The 17,051-nt window shown below is 42.5% G+C and overlaps 1 protein-coding gene across 2 annotated transcripts in view; it reads right to left on the bottom strand.

Moving 5' to 3' along the window:
* The window catches only part of syne1a (spectrin repeat containing, nuclear envelope 1a), a 113,652-nt gene that overhangs the window by 20,797 nt on the left and 75,804 nt on the right, over window positions 1–17,051 (bottom strand). For both annotated transcript variants that reach the window (XM_075459619.1, XM_075459620.1), the window contains 29 exons: window positions 16,342–16,485; window positions 13,869–14,099; window positions 11,494–11,634; window positions 10,214–10,327; window positions 9,744–9,905; window positions 9,095–9,289; window positions 8,838–9,011; window positions 6,954–7,145; window positions 6,088–6,219; window positions 5,813–5,913; window positions 5,392–5,542; window positions 5,106–5,234; window positions 4,824–4,994; window positions 4,397–4,612; window positions 4,165–4,266; window positions 3,946–4,065; window positions 3,661–3,861; window positions 3,390–3,563; window positions 3,142–3,273; window positions 2,825–3,021; window positions 2,579–2,711; window positions 2,266–2,448; window positions 1,958–2,107; window positions 1,695–1,871; window positions 1,431–1,586; window positions 1,190–1,345; window positions 935–1,105; window positions 701–834; window positions 384–588 (listed from right to left, as the gene is read on the bottom strand). In XM_075459619.1, coding sequence (XP_075315734.1) covers window positions 384–588; window positions 701–834; window positions 935–1,105; window positions 1,190–1,345; window positions 1,431–1,586; window positions 1,695–1,871; window positions 1,958–2,107; window positions 2,266–2,448; window positions 2,579–2,711; window positions 2,825–3,021; window positions 3,142–3,273; window positions 3,390–3,563; window positions 3,661–3,861; window positions 3,946–4,065; window positions 4,165–4,266; window positions 4,397–4,612; window positions 4,824–4,994; window positions 5,106–5,234; window positions 5,392–5,542; window positions 5,813–5,913; window positions 6,088–6,219; window positions 6,954–7,145; window positions 8,838–9,011; window positions 9,095–9,289; window positions 9,744–9,905; window positions 10,214–10,327; window positions 11,494–11,634; window positions 13,869–14,099; window positions 16,342–16,485 — 4,644 coding nt within the window. The remainder of the gene's footprint in view (window positions 1–383; window positions 589–700; window positions 835–934; window positions 1,106–1,189; window positions 1,346–1,430; window positions 1,587–1,694; window positions 1,872–1,957; window positions 2,108–2,265; window positions 2,449–2,578; window positions 2,712–2,824; window positions 3,022–3,141; window positions 3,274–3,389; window positions 3,564–3,660; window positions 3,862–3,945; window positions 4,066–4,164; window positions 4,267–4,396; window positions 4,613–4,823; window positions 4,995–5,105; window positions 5,235–5,391; window positions 5,543–5,812; window positions 5,914–6,087; window positions 6,220–6,953; window positions 7,146–8,837; window positions 9,012–9,094; window positions 9,290–9,743; window positions 9,906–10,213; window positions 10,328–11,493; window positions 11,635–13,868; window positions 14,100–16,341; window positions 16,486–17,051) is intronic.

Below are 17,051 nucleotides of genomic sequence, written 5' to 3'. Positions count from 1 at the left end.
GCACCCAGCGTGACACCGGGGACCCCTGTAGTGTAAATCAGGGGCCTGTCGTTCCTTTTGCAGTATCCTTCTAAAAAGGCTTTTGTAAGATTGCGCTGTGAGTTTACATTCAACTGCACAAAAGGACAGGGAGCAATTTGGTATTCAGTAGCAGGGGCAGAGGCTTTGTGAACCCTTGCAGCGAGCTGACAAGCAGTTTAGGACCTTTTTCTTTGGAGAGGAAACAATCTCCAGGGAAGCCAGAGAAAATGTAGATGCAGTAACAATCCAACACCAGTCTTGATCTTTAGAAGAATACGACTGGGAAAAATGTTTAAAGCTTTTATAACGTTCACACGATCAGATGCAGCACAGCTGTGCTTCATGGTCTGATCTCTACTCACACTGCAGTCGTGTATCCAGCCGATACTCTCCTCCTCTGTGATTTCCCTGTCAGTGGCTCTTCTCAGTAGGCGATCAGCACGCTCTTCCTGCTTCTGAACTTCAGCAACACACTGGCTGTACAGTGATCTGTAGCGCTGCCACCGTGCCAACAAGGCCTTACTGCTCCTGAGCTGCTCTGAGATCTGCTCGAGTAGATGATTCCACCTTAAGAAGAGAATGAGGAGGTGGTTATTGAGATCAGTTGAGTAGACGGTTTACACTAAAGGTTAAAATAGCCCTTTACTGTAACTCAGAGACAGGTTTTTGTTGTTGTTACCTGATGTTGACGTCCCGGAGTGCTCTGTTGAGTGTCTCAGCCACAGAGGGGTGACACTCAGTCAACAGCTGGTGAGTTACAGAGCCAAACTTTCTCAGACTGCTTTCCTGTTTATCCATCTCCTCTTGTAGGCTCTGTGTGACACAGACACACACACAATAAAAAAAAAAAAAGAAAAATTCAGGGATGTGCCACTTTTCCAGAGCTAAGCAGTTTCCTTTCTGCACTCCTCACCTCCAGACTCTCCACCTGCTGCTGCACGGCCTCTAAAGACCCATTAAGCAGGTGTAGCCTGGACACAGAATACCTCCCCTCCATCAGGTAACCATTAATCTCCTCCGAAGCTCGCCGGTACAACGTCCACTGCTCCAGCATCGACCGCAGGCTGACCTTCATCTGACTTATCTGACAGGAAAGATGGGTAAAATATGTGTGCGTGGGAAAATACAGAAAAAACAAAACTTTATATAAGAGACAAAAGAAGCTCACCATGTGGTCCAAATGAGCCCAGGACTGGTTCAGCCCTTTGAGGGTCTCCTTCACTGCAGAGCATGTTGCGCCTTTCTTATCCCGGATGAGAGCATTTCCTCTTTCCTCTGCCTTCTCTAGATCCTTCTCTTTTTCCTTCACTAATTCTTCCAACTCCTGTAGAAACAACACACTTTAGTTTAGGAAACTGTTTTTAAAAGAAAAAACTGTTGGGGTATGAATGAGTATGCGGTGCACCAACCTGGCAATCTTTTAGTGCATTCTGCACCGATGCTACGTCCTCTATCCTGTGTCTCTTCTTCAGTTTCTCTTCCTGCAGTGTGAGCCAGGTTTTCAGTGCCTGGACTCCATTTTCATGCTCTAACCAACCTTCTACATGTCCTTCCAAAAGCTGAATCTGAAATACAAAAAAAACTAAACATTTCAGAACAATTTCACAAGCCAGAAATGGCTTAAAGAGGATAGAACAGAGTAAGCCTTAACCACGATTTAAACATCAGTGTACCTTTTCTGTAATGAGCCCCTGCAATATCTGCCATCTTCTGTTCATAGCACCCAACTTCTCTGCAAAGTCTGTTTTGTCACTGCGCTTTCCCTCCACATCCTGACTGCTGATCTGCAGCACAGACTGGTTCACAAAGTCCACAGTCAACTGCTTACAGGTCAGATCTATCCGGAAACCCTGTGACATGAAGATAAGGCACCATGAGAGTGGGATGTTGCTGCCAGAATCAATAAAAACAGGGGTGACACAAAGTGTTTTTGTACCTTATACTTCTGCAAGAAGTTCTGGACCACCTCTGAGCCCACAGCTCCCATGATCTTGTTCTGATCTTCCTCGATGATGTTCTCCATGAGAGAGATCCAGCTCATCAGCTCTGTGATGGCATGCCGTGATGCCAGCTTCTCCATTTGCAACTGAGGAACAAGAGAAGGAGGGTTACAACAGTACAGCATAATTAACCATACAATGGTGATGAAAGTGCCACTGGATATAAAAAATCATGACAAAAATAAACATCTTTGTTTATTTTTTAAATCTGCTCTCTAAAGTGTAACAGCTGCTGTTCTCAGACCTGGTGCAGCTTCTCTTGCACGACAGGGATACGAGTCAGCAGCTCAGCCCACTGAGTGTCAATTTGGCCCAGCGCTGTCCTCAGGCCAGCTGTGTCCACTCTTTTCAAGCGCAGAAGTTGGTTGCCTGTGCTCAGCACAGATGAACGCAAAGACGACTTAGCATCCACTTCTTTTGAAAAGTCCTACAAAAAAGAGAAACACCGAAGATGGATTTCAACCAAATTCATTACTCATCTGAAAAATAGGACAGAGATACTTATAAGTATATCGTTTATTTTTGGTTTTGTAGATTTTGGCGATAACCTAACTGACCAGGAAGGCGTAGAGGTGGTCTCTGACTGTCTCCAGCTCCTGAGGTACTGTCACTGACTGGGTTGTCCAGAACTCCAGTCTGTCCAGAGCCGACTGCAACCAGTGGCTCAACTCTGCTGACTCACTCTGGTACCTTTGATTTATAAATACACAGGACAAAAGTAATGAAAGATTTAGAGGATTATTTTTAATCTGATAAGCCTTTATATGGAACAAAAACGGATCAAAGCAGTCACAGAACCAGACCTGCTCCAGTGTTTGAGCGTTGAGTCAAGACGGTGCAGCTCCTTGTTGACTTTAGTGGTGGAGGACAGCCAGTGTTCTCCCAGCTGTGTCAGCTGGTTCTCCAAGTCGGAGCAACTTACAGACAGAAGAAGCTTCTTGCCCTCTTCCAGAACCTGGTAGAGTTGTGGCTGATGCTCTGTCAGACTCGCCTTCAGACGCTACAGGAAGGAGGTCAGGTTAATAATTGGTTAATGAACAATTAAATTCCTTCTTTACTTCCAGGGTAGATAAACATGGCATTTTGATACCGCATGAATGCAGTTATTCGTGTCTCTTACCTGGTAAAGACTGATCCTTTCAATAAGTCTCTCCTCTGTCTCCTCAACCAGACCGACAGTGGGGATGCTGCACTCCACAGCCTCTAGCTGTCTACAAAGAGCCTGATAGTCTTCCACAAGCCTGCTCCATGACTGAAATATAGAAAAAAAGGATAGTCTCTTATCTAACTTCCTTTTTTATTATATACCAGGCTCATCTATTTACTTTAAAACAAATCTGACTGAAATTGCTCTGCTACTTTGTTTACCTCCAGAATGTCCTCCAGCTCCACTCCCCTCCTGTGGGCCTGTTTGAGCACATTGTGGGCTAAAGCCATGGTTTCCTCCAGCGCTTGGCTTTCCCTCTGTGCCACCAGACCAGACACTTTACTGTAAAATGTCTGAGTGAGGATCATATGACATTCCAGGCCTTGGAAAAACTCCTGTATTTAAGAAGAACATACTATTAAGATCTGTTGGCAACAAAAACAAGATCAAAACCACATTACATTGGTTCAAAAACATACTCCCACTCCTTACTTTGTGTTTGTCCAGTAACATCTGCACCTCTATGACAGAAGCCACTGTCATCTTTTGGTCAGCCGCCATCTTGTCCTGAGCAGTGTCCACTAGGTCACTGAGGTCACGAAGTGCAGCTTCATACTGAGCCTTCAGAGACAAGCCGTGGTTCAGGCTACTCCGCCGGGAGCCCACCATGAGAGCCAGCTCCTCATATGCATCCTGAAAAGACCCAGCAATATATGAAACAATGTTGTGCAATGTTGTGGTCTTTAGAAATACAAAAGAAGAGAAAATAGAGATTACTTGTAGTTTGAGCAGGTCCTGGTTGGAGGTTTGGTCTGACTGTATTCCCTCTGTTTTGCTCCGCAGTTCAGTTACTCTCTGCTCAAACTCTCTCAGGCTATCCTCCACCTCAGATAATGTCTACAAAAGGACAAAATAAATTCAGTGAAAAGCTCTTTGTAGAAGCCTTTGTAACTGTATTTTTTATTCTTGTGTATCTGCAGCTGGTTAGAAACATACTTCCAACTGTTTGGAAGCAGGTCTTTCTGCCATTCCCGCCATCTTCCCCAGCAACTGATGTTTACTTTCACTCAGGGCTGTGAACAGCATCCTCAGTTCATTCTGGTAAAGATAACACACAATTTTAAGTATAAAATAAACAATTCAGGTAGCCCCGTTTTTAAGAATATTAACTCAATTTTAAGCTTAGTCGAAATTCAATTTTGTGGTGTAAAAGTTTTAGTTTTCAGACCTGGAAAGTTAAGTGTCCCTGCAGCCTGTCCCTCATGCTGTCGCACTGTTGTTCTAGAGCAGAGTCCAGCAGCCCCATCCTCTCCTGCAGGCCCTCAAGAGCATCCTCCATCAGGGTTTGTTCCTCTCCTCCACAGAGCCGGCCAGCTCCTCCTCCCAGCAGCTCTTTGCTCTGGTTCACCTCACTGTTCATCTCTTTCAGCTGTTTATAAAGACCCTGCATGGAGTACTAAAAGTCAGCCAACTCTGTGCAGTAGAGTGTCCACTTATGTTACCTTTTTGTGCCCACACCCTCCTCTGTTACCAGTTGATTTTATTCATTTTGGCAAAATGCCGGGAAACCACACAGTATTAACTTAATGCTGTGACTTATATATCAGAGAGTTAACTATCAGCAAAGTTGAACAAAACGGATTGTTTCCTTCTACCTCTAGATTTGTGAGTTGAGTTTCAGTGTCTTCAGATAGCAGCACAGGACCAGAGAGGAGGTGATTCTCAGCAGCATCTAACCAGGAGGAAGCTGCTGATACTGCAGTGTACAGGTCCTGCTGGACTGTCTCTGCAAAAGACGCTGCCAGCTTGCCGTCGCTACCCGCCGTCTGTGGGAAGGACAAAAGAATATTTGGTCACTGCACTGAAAGCTTTCAGTATGAAAGCATAAAATTCATGTAACGGGATGAATAAATACAGATTGAAATGGAATAATTTACTTCTTCATTGATTCTTTTCAGGGTCTGGCTGCAGGCCTCAAACAATGCTCTGGGTGAGCGAGAGCCCTGGTTGGTCACCTCACCCCTAAACACAACACTGGGACTGGACAGACGGGAGCGGTGGAGGACCTGCGCATAAACATATGAGAGTCAGACCGGCAGCAAACGCACACAAGCCCTGAATAATGCAAGTCATACTTATCACAAAGGATTACTCAAAAAGTTCTCACTTTCTGAAACATATTCAGCACCGAAAATAAAAATCCACAGTGTCAGGCATGCATACCGGGCTGAGCTGGTCTTGTTCCAGAGAGGTGAGAGAAAGCTGCAGCTTGGTGTTCTGATCTTTATTTAAGTTTTCCCACCTCTGTCTCAACTGATCCTGAGGAGACACGGTCTCAGACTCCAGCAACACTCCACCAGGGATGGACACCTCACTGTGGGAGGGAGAGGAGGTGTTTTCATTTACCAGTATCTCTTCCCTGCAACATTTATGCAATGCAAATACTGTGGTGTGGTCAAAATCCAGCAAATATTTAAGATTTCCATTTTCCAGAACATATTATTTTTCCTAAAATTGTTTATAGTCATTATCTGGTTTGAAATAGCCAGATTTGCAATATCAACCATATTCTTATCAAGAAAGGATAATATATAAAGCTAATATTAAGTGGTGAAACATTAGGTGACAATAAAATCCAAAGTACCTGTCCCCATTAGGTGAGTTGTGTTGACTGAATAACTCTTCCCCGACATTAGCTACAGACTGGAGCAGCTTCCTCTGCGTGGCCACTTGCTCTTGCAGCTCCTAGAAAATATAATGCTGTCATCAGATTTATTCATATAGGGACTTACATTCAGTTTTCAATGGATTTATTTAAAGACCGATATTAGTTTTATTTAGTTAATTAATAGCGCTCAAGGTTTTAAAAAGCAAAGGGGCTTTTTTAAGATATATTAAACAAGTTGAAATTAGTCTCACCCTCTGTTGAATCAGGTTGTTGTGTTGCTGCTGTGTGCGTGTTGAACGGGCTTGAGACAGCCAATCCTGGACATTAGGACTCTGGGACAGCGTCGAGTCTAGATCACTGTCGTCCTGCTCCTGCAACGAGCCCTGGAAGAAAGACAGATCTCGGGGTAACGCTTAACATAGAGGCAGCATTTTTCAGCAGTTACTGCTGTCATTTTTACTGCCAGGAGGAGTTCTACTGCCAAAGTTAAGTAAATGTTTTGGTAAGGAATAGTAAAGTGGTAATGCATGAATTTTTTGTGTAATTCCTAAAAGATAACTATTGATATTTGCAGTAAAGTAGAAATTACTATCAGCACTGAGAAACAATGAGGGAATGACAATGTTGCTTTCTCATTCGTTAGGGAGAGATTGACTGAGGAATGTCATAAGTAAGCAAAAGGACGTTTTCAGGAAGGAGAGCAGCTCAGGTCATGTGGGTGCCTTTTTACATACATTTCAATGAAGAGGTTTTAGAGAAAATCTATTTTTCCCCAGGCATAAAGCACAAAACAAAAAGGTAATGTTGTGTCATCAGAAATACACCTGATGGACTGCATTTAGTGTTTGCATGTGATGAGTTAGCAGCCTTTTGTTTGGCATCTGTGGCCCACTGTGAGACACAGGCTGTTGTTGTTCCATAGTCTAAAACAGTGGACTTTTATGAAAGGGCATGAATGTCCTTTAGTACTTTTTGCACAATACCACCATTGATGCTGTAACCCAGTTCAGCGTAAGACAGCAAAGCACAAGAATAGGCATGCAGAAGCAGGGAGAAGGAAACATGGAGCAGAATGTAGATGATGTGGAAATAAAACACACTTGAATACTGATCTCACCTGTATGTCGACCTGCTTGTCCTGCAGCATCTGCTGCAGCTCCATCAGGCTGTCTTTGAGGGAGCGCAGTTTGAAGGAGAGCTGCTCCGCCTCTTCCTTGGTTTCAGCGCGGCCCTCTAATAGCAAACTCTCACTGTGGACGGATAGCTCTGACAGGTACGACACCTTCTGCTCGATCTCAAACAGCATGTTCTGAAATCAGAAGAGTTACACTGGCTGAAATGTCTACTGGAAACCGCGATTATACTCATTTTCCCAGGCTTAATTGGCTTCCTTCAATATCCTACTTCACCTCTTGGAACAGGCAAATGTAAAAGAGAGCAATAAGAAAACTAAGGTTCTTTTCCCTTTTTACTTCCTCATCGGTCGATCACTCTGGCACACCTAATGATGTTTTAATTCAAATTTCAAAACATTTCACTTTTGCTTTTGGAGAAGGAAGAAAAATCTCTGGCAGGTTTTTGGTTTGTTTCGACTAAAACAAGTGCATCATAGGTGAAAACTGTTATTGTATAATAAAACGTGCGCCGATAAATTCAGATTAATGAAAGTATTTCATTAAGCACTGACCAATAACATGCTATGCTTCAGTGGTTTTCAAGCTGCTTACAGTGTAGTGATTTTCTTGTCGTGTTTAAGTATTTCAGTGAAAAGACTGGTTCATGTTGGACTGATAATTCTATTCCAATGCAAATAGCCTCTAAAATAAATCTTTTCTAAAATTAAAATCACACCAAATTAGAAGTCATATCCTATAACATCTAGTATCTTGCCTTTGTAGTTGATGTACACCAAATCTACTAATCCACGCTTTCAAAAGGTTTTACCCTAAAAGCCGGACTTTTGGACCTGAGCACCAAAGGAGGCTATGTGAGCTATAATCAGCTTACTGTCTCCCAGCTGCTACAAACACACTTCAAAGTGTTGATTTCCTTTTTACAAAACTAACTTTATAGCTGCGGAGGAATAAATTATGAGGGAAAGATCAATGCTTTTTCTTTGTTACCATTTATTTCATCACCCTAATCTCATTTATCCTAAATGCAGAGCATGTGCAACACTAATATTTATGATTTCTATTCTGACAAGAAAAGAAAAGCAGGGAGAAAGAGGCGATGATCACAGAACATTTAATCAACACCCACACAGATGATTCCCCAAGAGGCACAGCACTGTATAGTGTCTGCTTATGATATATAACGTGATAATAAGATGTATGGGTAGTACTAGGCCCAAATATTTCAAGAGAGAAACTTCTCTATTTAGTCTCTTTCCTTTTTTGCTAAATAGTTGATTTGTAAAACTGGAATATTAATTTCTACATAACGGACCAGAATGAAGTCTATTTAAGGACACAGTTAAAGCCAAGATGCTGTCACCATGGAAACATGGATGAGCACTGGTACAGTGCTTAGGCTTACAGAGGAAGGACAAGATACAGAGTCAGAGCTTAAAAAAACTACTAAAGTAACTTCTTCTCGGTTTTGAAACTCTCACACACATAAAGTTTTGCAAATTTCCTTTGCAGTTTATGTGCAGCAGTAACATAATACCAAGAGAATGAATCTGAGTGCTATTTCTGGAACAGTAATGCAGCCAGATACTCACGTCAGTCTTTCATAGTTCCCTCTTAACAAAATAGAAGCAAACAGACCTTGATACAATGCCTGAGATATGAAAGGAATTCAAATTCAAGTTTTCTTTGACTGTTTCGGTTTGGGAAAATGTGAAAAATATTTTAAAAGCCATCGTCGAGAGCTCCAAATGTAAACCATCTGGCTTGGGACAGTTTGTCGCTGATAAACCAAGTTAAAAAACTTTCATGTAGTCTAACTTCCTAACTCTAGTCTAAGTCTTTGATGAGAGCAGGAATGTGAATCTGACCTGACAGTCAATGAGCTGCTCCTCCATGTCCATGTCTTCATTTTGGGGCTGAAGGGCAGAGCTGAGGGTGGCACGAGTACTGAGCAGCCAGTGGTCGAGCTCCTCTGCCTCACTGTGGTAACGCTGCAGCGCCTGTTCCTGTCGCTGCTCCTCTAGCTGTTCGCTTAGTTTCTCCTATAGTGATCAGTAACACAAACATGTTAGATTTCCAGATATTACAGATTAAAACAACAAGTAGGATTTCTTCTTGTGTTTACCTCCAGCAGTTGCCGTTTCCCAGAAGCCTTCATGCGAATGGTGGCCATTCTTTCTGCCAGTACGGTGAGAGTGGACTGGAGGGCCAGTTGGTCACCGGCCTCCCCCTCACTGTCACTGTCTGCCAGCTCCTCAGAGAAACACGTGTGGAGCTCAGCAATTTCATCCTGCAGCATCAGGATTTCATCCATGAGCGCCTACACGGACAGTGATGAGAAATACGTGAAAGTTGGAAAAAAAAAGAGCTGACAGGAATTAAGAATTACTAAAGGAGAAGAAGATGATGAGACAACAAGGAAAGACCATTCGTCCAAACTGCCTGATAGTGGTGTTACAAAAATGAGTTGTGTCGGTCTTAGCTGTGACGTTGGCATAGCAACGGAGATATGTGCTGAGCAGTCCATTTCACAGCCTAGTGCAATATCAACCCCCTCAATCATTCTCTGTCTTCACACAGACATTTTTTTTTGTTTTGCTTACCATCTTTGTATCCTCACAAAAGCTGTCTCCAGTCTGACACATTTCTGTATAATATCGCTAGTTTAACAATTGTTACCTGCCCTGCATTCTGCTTCTCTATCATTTTAACTCTTTAACACAACACAACTTTCCAAATATCTCCAAACCTCAAGCCCCCCCTGCCCTCCTAACCTGGTGGGCAGCCATCTGGCTCTCGGGGGTCTTGTTGGGCTCCAGGCTCTCATTGAGCGCCCCCTCAATGGACTCCATCTTGGTGGAAATGGACTGGAGGGACTCCTGATAATGCTGCTGCCGCTCCAGAGCCTCATACAGGCTCTTCTGCTTCTCACTGATCTGTGGCAGGAGAGAAAGGAAAGCAAAATTGAGCTGTCAGATGGTATTCATCTTATGATTCGTGGCAGAGGTGTTCTGTGATACTGTTTGGTTTGCATTAGGCATTGATTCAAAGGTAAGTCCTAATTTGGTACAAATGTAGCCTTCTTTAAGACAGGCTCTCAACGGTCATACCAAACCCAAAACTTTTACCTTCATTAAACTGTGACTTGCATTCAACACAGAAAGTCCTGGTTGTGGCATGTGGAGACACAGCATTAATTTGTAATGGTTTTTTTTTAGCTTGTGGAGCTCATGAACAGACGTACCACATTCTTTAGTGTCTCCCAAGATCTCTGCAGGTCATCCAAGTTAGCAGCACTGGTTTCCATCGACGGGTCGTACAGTTCCTGGAGGGGTGCTCTGCTTAGTGCACCTCGACCCTGTTTCACAATGAAGCAGTGAGTGTGGCTGAGTGTCAGATCACTAGGCAATACACGCTTGAAACAGTGTTCTGATGATCAAAATGTGTTCTAGTTCTGATATGTCCTTATATCCCCAAACATGCTATAAACAGTGGATTTAAACTGCCACATTTGGGGCAAATATGACATACACAAAGCGCTCAACACACGTGCATTGATTTAAAAGACAAAAAACAAACTTGTCAACAGTTAATCTATTTTCAATCTCAGATTAAAACTTTACAAAACTATACAACTCCCTGGGACATTAAAGTGAAAATAGAGCTGAAGTCATGTCTCAAATTAATGGCGAATCATGTTATACAACATGACTTTCCACCAACTATACTCTCCTTCTGTCACATTCCTGGATATCAGCTGACTTATTTTTGACTTAAAGGGTTTTCACTTGACTCTTCAGAAAACAGCAGTACAGACAAAGTGACGACAAAGTGCTGCTGTCTCACTGCTCCAACATTCTGTCACAGCTTATACAAAAACTACTTTTTCTTATCTTAGCAGTGATAACGGCAATTCACTTTCTCATTCTGCGAAAACCCAAGTGGCAAACAACATTGCAAGTAAATATGCAACATAATGCTGATAATCAGGGAAAGCAGGGACGGCGACGCAAATCTCCAACTATCTGAAACACACATGCTGCTGACAATGGAAGTCAGTGTGTACAGATTGTGGAGAGTATGGGAAGGGATGGGGTGCAGAAAAAACATGTCCACTTTAAGAAGTAGGTCTATCTTGAAAATAGAATAGGACAGAATCATCAAACGCAAGCTAATTGTCTAAATATTTTTCAGTCACTGGACCTTAATTCATAACAAATACAGCAGTAATAGTTGCTTCAATGTCATTGGGTTTGCATGAGCAAACAGTGAAATAATCTCATCCCAGAGGCCAGAGGCCATTTCCAGTAATTTCAAACACTAGATACGGATGACTAATTACTTAATTTATGACTTGTTAAAATGGACATTTTTATTTTACTTTAAAGCTTAAAGTGGTAGTTTCTAATGATGATGATTCTAATGATTTAGAAAATTTAGGTTTGAGGTGTCAGATCTCAAATAGACGATGGTGATCATGGAACCTGGGCAGGCTGGAGATTACTGGGGTGGGATTTGCAGTACCTGGTTAAGAGGAGTGTCAGCATTAGCCCCTGGAGAGGGGGAGCGGCAGGCAGGGGGAGAGGAAACCTCACTGTTGGTGCCCTCCTCCCCTGACTCCTCTGTCACAGGGGAGAGGAGTGTGTGGCAGCGGCCGGCTGTCATCTGATCACAGATACGCACCGCAAACCAAACCAAAACACATCAAAGAAGCAGGCGGGATGATAAAAGGGAGGAGGACCAAACAGAAAACAGCCAGATCAAAAGGAGTGAGGGGAGGAAGAAGAGAGGGCATAAAAATTAATGGAGGAAAGCAAGTTAGGTAGTTTGCAAAGAGCACACACACGTTCCTGATAAATTAGGTAGTGAGTAATCAAATTTCACACAGGCAAGACTGATTAGGTGATATTACTGGTATTGATAGCAAACACTGGATCACTTTGTTATAGCACAGCATTAGAGAGACAGAGGTCAGGGTAACATTGCTCTGTGGCTGGACACTAGACTCCACTGAAAATGACTGGATACATTGGGGTAAAGGAATGACCCTTACCCGGAAGCTGACAATGACACATGGAGTAAGTACACAGTGAATGTTCACAGCACAAACTTGCATACTGTAGAGTTATAGTTTCAGAATCACAGTCACCTGATTTTCATAACAGTTTCTCAAGTTCTTTGTATGTGGAACCCACAAAACCACTTCCAAACTGGTGTAGAAGTGCAATTAAGAAAGTCAAAGTCATACTTATGAAGTTATCTCATTAAAATCCCCAGGAGTATCAAAAACCAAATCATACCAAGAATAGCTGACGCATGGCTTAGCTAAAACAGAGCGGGACTGCAGCAGCTGTCCTAGAAGTAGGACAGTTGTCAGTGTCTGCGTGCTTCAGCAGAGAGGCAGAGCTGAAATGTGAGCCAAGCTCTGCTGGGCCGCTTTTTGGCAGATAATGCAGAACTTGGCCCACTGACTCAGGACCTTGTTAGATTTGAAGGATTTTTCCCGGGTTTTATGATGCAATGCAATGCAACAGAGAGCAGGAGCACATAAGAAACTCAATGGTTTTATACAGATAAATTCACTGAAACGGAACATTGTAGTAACAGATGCAAAGTATCCAACAGCAAGAACTACAGCAGTACACACAAACCTATCATGCTCTTCTTACACACAAACACATAGATGCATAATGCAGTCATATCCTGTTTCCTGGGCAGAAGAGACGAAACACACCACTGCAACGTCTGTGCAGTGTGGCTGAGCCAAGAAGGACAGAAATCTGATTCAGAAACAGAGCCTCAGACGAGATGGCAGAAACGGAAGAAATGTGGTTACTTCTATGCAAATACATTAAAAAAATGAAAGATCATGCTCAGGATGACATGGCACAAGCAAGCTTACAGATTCAAGCTAATGTGATGCAAAGAGAAGTGGCTAAGCAAGGTATCAGTGATGTGAGTGGAGACTGCCAAAATAGCAACACTTGAGGTGAAGAGATAATGAGGAGAAAATATGCTCTGGACTTTCTATGCAATGCAAACATTTAAGAAAAAGGAGAAACAGAAGGTATAATACTAAGAGAGGAAAGACGTATTCTGAACCCTTTCAGTACTGTGTAAGAGTTTAAGGTTCCTAAATTGTTTAGAAAAGAAAATAAACTACTTTATTCCTCCCCCCCGTGAGGGAAATTCAAAAGATTTTAGATTTGAATTTTAGCTTCATATCCATCAGAAAGAACTATCAAAAAGGAACCTGAGTCGTCCCAAGTTTGTTTTATAACAGGACAAGAACCTCAAACATACAGCCAGACTCATGAAGAACCATGTTCATTGACAAGAAAATAAGGAGTTTTGCAACAGATGGTATAGCCCCCACAGAGCCCTGATCTCAACATGATCAGTTAGTCTGGGATTACCTGAACAGACAGAAGCAATAGAGAAATCCTACATCCACAGATGAGTTGTAGAATACTAATTTTGAACAAACGACCTGTCGAGTGCCTTCAAAAACTGTCTGCAAGTTGCTGTTTTAAAGGTAAGCAAGTTGCACCAACTACTGATTTTATTTAGAAGCTTTGTTGAAAACATCCTCACTTTACTTTTACAGCTTTTTGCATAGTATAGTATAGAGGCAAGTGGGCACCAAAACCACTAAAACCAAAATATAAGGTTTAACATATTTTAAACTGTAATCATAGCTATCACTATCATATGTCCCTTAATTAAGTATAACTTAAGGCTAATTAATGATGTTGCCTTGAAATGAACTGTATGAACACTTTGGAGACATCAGAAACACACACACAAGCACACACACACACTTACAGGCACAGCCATACATTTAGCTTGTATGTCACTATGTGATTGTGTATATCCAATAGAAAGTCTTTCCCACTCACCATAACGACAGAGGGGTGTGCTGGAAGCTGCTTGTTCGTAGCTGAGGTGCTGTGTGCCATAGCACTGGGCAGCTCCTCATCACTCAGTTCATCCATGCCATCTGAAAGGCCCTCCACTTCGCTGACCGTCAGCAGCATGGTGGCATGTTTGGCTTTCACTGTTAGCATCTTACACTTGGAGTGGAGCGAGGCGATCTGCTCCTGGTAGCCACGGATCTTCTGGGCCAGCTCCTGTCAAAACATCCCCCCAAAGAAAAAACACCACCACCCCCGGGATCAGGAGAGTGTGGCTCAGTCAACAGCAGATGATCAATAGTTCCTGGTTAAATAGGATCCTGAGAGAAAGGGGGCGGCTGAGCTGGTTCAGCGTTGGATGTGGTGCCGGTGTGAGGAGGGTAAGTGGAGCAGACGCATTCTCTTCTCACCCCAGTCTCCCTCTTTTAGCTACACAGTGTGTAAGTGTAGAAAGAGAATAGCACTGCCTCACTGTCTCTTTTTCCCTCTCTGTATCTTTCCTCTGTATCTCTGAGCCAATCGCAGCAACTCAGAGGCGGGTGACTCAGATCAGTGGTGAGGCTAACAGACAGGATGTTTGGTTGAGGCAGAGAACCTCACAGAAATACTTCAAAATCCCTCAGACACTCCCTCTCGTACACATAGACAAATGGCAGGGGAAAAACAGGAAGTGACCTCACGCCTGTTCCCCCACCCCCTTTCTCGGCCTGCCGCTTCCCGTCTCCATCAACCCTCGGTGTAGATTCCTATTAACAAAAGAGAGCTGAAGGAAGAGGGGGAGTGCTCGGAAGGGAGAATGACAGAGCTGGTGTCAAATTACAGCCAGCAGGCCGAATCCAGCTCCTCCTTCTCCACTTCTCCTCCTCCTTCCTCTACGCCTTCTGTCCCGCAGATGGTCAATGCACTGATAATCAGGTCATGTGACTAAAACGGCCAGTGGGGTTGCAGCTATATACTTAGATTAGAGATCAAACTCAGACATAATCATGGGGTCATGCAAAGCTGCAGCAACAGAGTGCAGAGACAAGAAAAAATCTGAAGACAGCTGAATTCACATGTTCCCTGTCGAGCATCGGCAGTAGATAAACATCTTTCAGAGCCGTGCAGGGCAAAATATAGAGGATTGAAAATGTGCTGCCTATATGGAGATTTGATCCATTTCTCTGCAGGACTCTGCTCCCCCCCCCCCCCCCTCTCTTTCTAAATCTTTCTCTCTGCATGAGAGATCAAACACACTTACTCAGCAAAGTAAAACTGCACCAGAAAGCACAATGCTTACATATCGCAGGTGAAAACTGTGCCATCTACCCAGGCAGGATGTAGTCGCATGCGGCATCAGATAAAGAAGGAATGCGCAAAAGTTAAACACAATACTCTCCCTTATCTGCTGTAAGCTTCAACTGCTCTGAAAATAAAATGTTTAATTAATGTTTTATGAAGCCTTAATGAGAAAGTCTACATCAAACAATGACAGCCATAATGATACCTTCAGATACTATAATTACAGAATGAGTCAGGTCTAACTACATTAAGTAGTACGTTTCCTTTTGCCTCAACTTCTCTTTTTTGCAAAGCACAGGAAACCTGAGTTCTCGGTTTCTTGATCTCGATACTTTAATGTTCAAAAATTCATTAGAAAAGATGTTTGAGGCATCAGTGAAGTCATTTTCATAAATGGCAAACATTTTGAGGTTTTATGAAAGAATAAAGTAGAAATTCTAGTAGCTGGTCAAGAAAATCACTGTCAAACAATCACTCTCTATGGTGTTAAACTTTATGTACATTCAGAAGCACTCAACTTTGAACTCCCTACACACTTCTGAGAACTATGAAATTAATTTAGACAATTCATAATATCCAATGAAAATGGACAGTTTAACTTCTGCCTCATCACAACTGTAAATTAGAGAATAAAAACAGCATCATAATACAGAGAGCATACCATGAATACTGATGTTATTGAACCCGTCATAGAAATTCTCAACTTCAGATCAACCAAATATGATGCAGCCAAAATCCATCCATCCATTTTCTATACCAGCTATACCATCCAATTCAGGGTCACTGGTAGCTGGAGCCTATCCAAGCTGCCAATGGGCAAAAGGCAGAGTAATACCCAGGACCGCCATCCCATCACAGCAAATTTGATGCAGCCAAAATGAAGCACAAAAAAATGTACTGCATCGTTTTGAGTTATAGTAGTACTAACTACATGCAAAATCCCTAGAAACCTTAGAAAATTGGCAAAAGTTGGTTGTGAGGGTTCATTCTTGTTTTGTTTTTTTAGAACAGTGACAATCAGACCGAGCTCAGGGCTTCCAGTGTGGAAGAGATTAGTATTTACTATTAGAAAGCAATATTTTGTGCACAATGCTGGTTTTCAGATGTTTATACTTTCATGTTGACATTCTCGTATAAAGAAAAGACAAAATGTAAGAAAGCGTGTGTCCTCTCATACCTCGTGGTGGTGTATCTGAGCCTGAAGTTCCTGTATCTTGTTGGTGGAGACGGGCCGGTCCTGGATGATACGATGAGCATCTTCTATTAATCTCTGGAGGTTTTTCACTTCCAGTTCATACTGCTCATACTGCACCACAGCCTCCTGTAAAAAAAAACAAAAAACACATAACATCTTGGGCAAAAATGGAGAAACTATCATGTGTGAGCTAGTTGATCTTTGAGGCCTGCCTATAAACACACCATATGGATGTCAAAGGTCAGTAACACCTACAGATGTCACTGAGTGTATTCACATGCCAATTTGTGTCTGCCAATAATCAATAGAGAATTTTAAAAAAACTGTTAAGATTTCTTTCATAATAGATTTAAATTTCTCTTTTGGAGCAACTTCCAATGGAAAAAGGCATTGGGTGCAATGTGGATTCAGTGTCTTCCCCAATTATATCCTGAGATCTAAACCGGGAAGGTTGAAGATTGAACCAACATAAAACACTACTGATTGGAGAAGAACCGATCTACCTCCTTAGCTACAGCCGCAGTTACAGACACGTCTGCTCTGTGCTTACATTGGCACAGTGAGGTATGTTAAACACAAAATTCCTCTGCTCGTTGTGGCCTTCCTTGGTCTTTGTTGGATAAATTCCTATGACAAGATCATGAATATTGTTGTTGGATAGTAATGAATGTGCAGTCCATCTCAAATACGAC

The sequence above is a fragment of the Odontesthes bonariensis genome, chromosome 24 (genome assembly GCF_027942865.1).
Source record: "Odontesthes bonariensis isolate fOdoBon6 chromosome 24, fOdoBon6.hap1, whole genome shotgun sequence".
Taxonomy (NCBI): Eukaryota; Metazoa; Chordata; class Actinopteri; order Atheriniformes; family Atherinopsidae; genus Odontesthes; species Odontesthes bonariensis.
The sequence above is the reverse complement of the archived record's forward strand: the minus strand, read 5'-3'. Positions and strand labels throughout refer to the sequence as shown.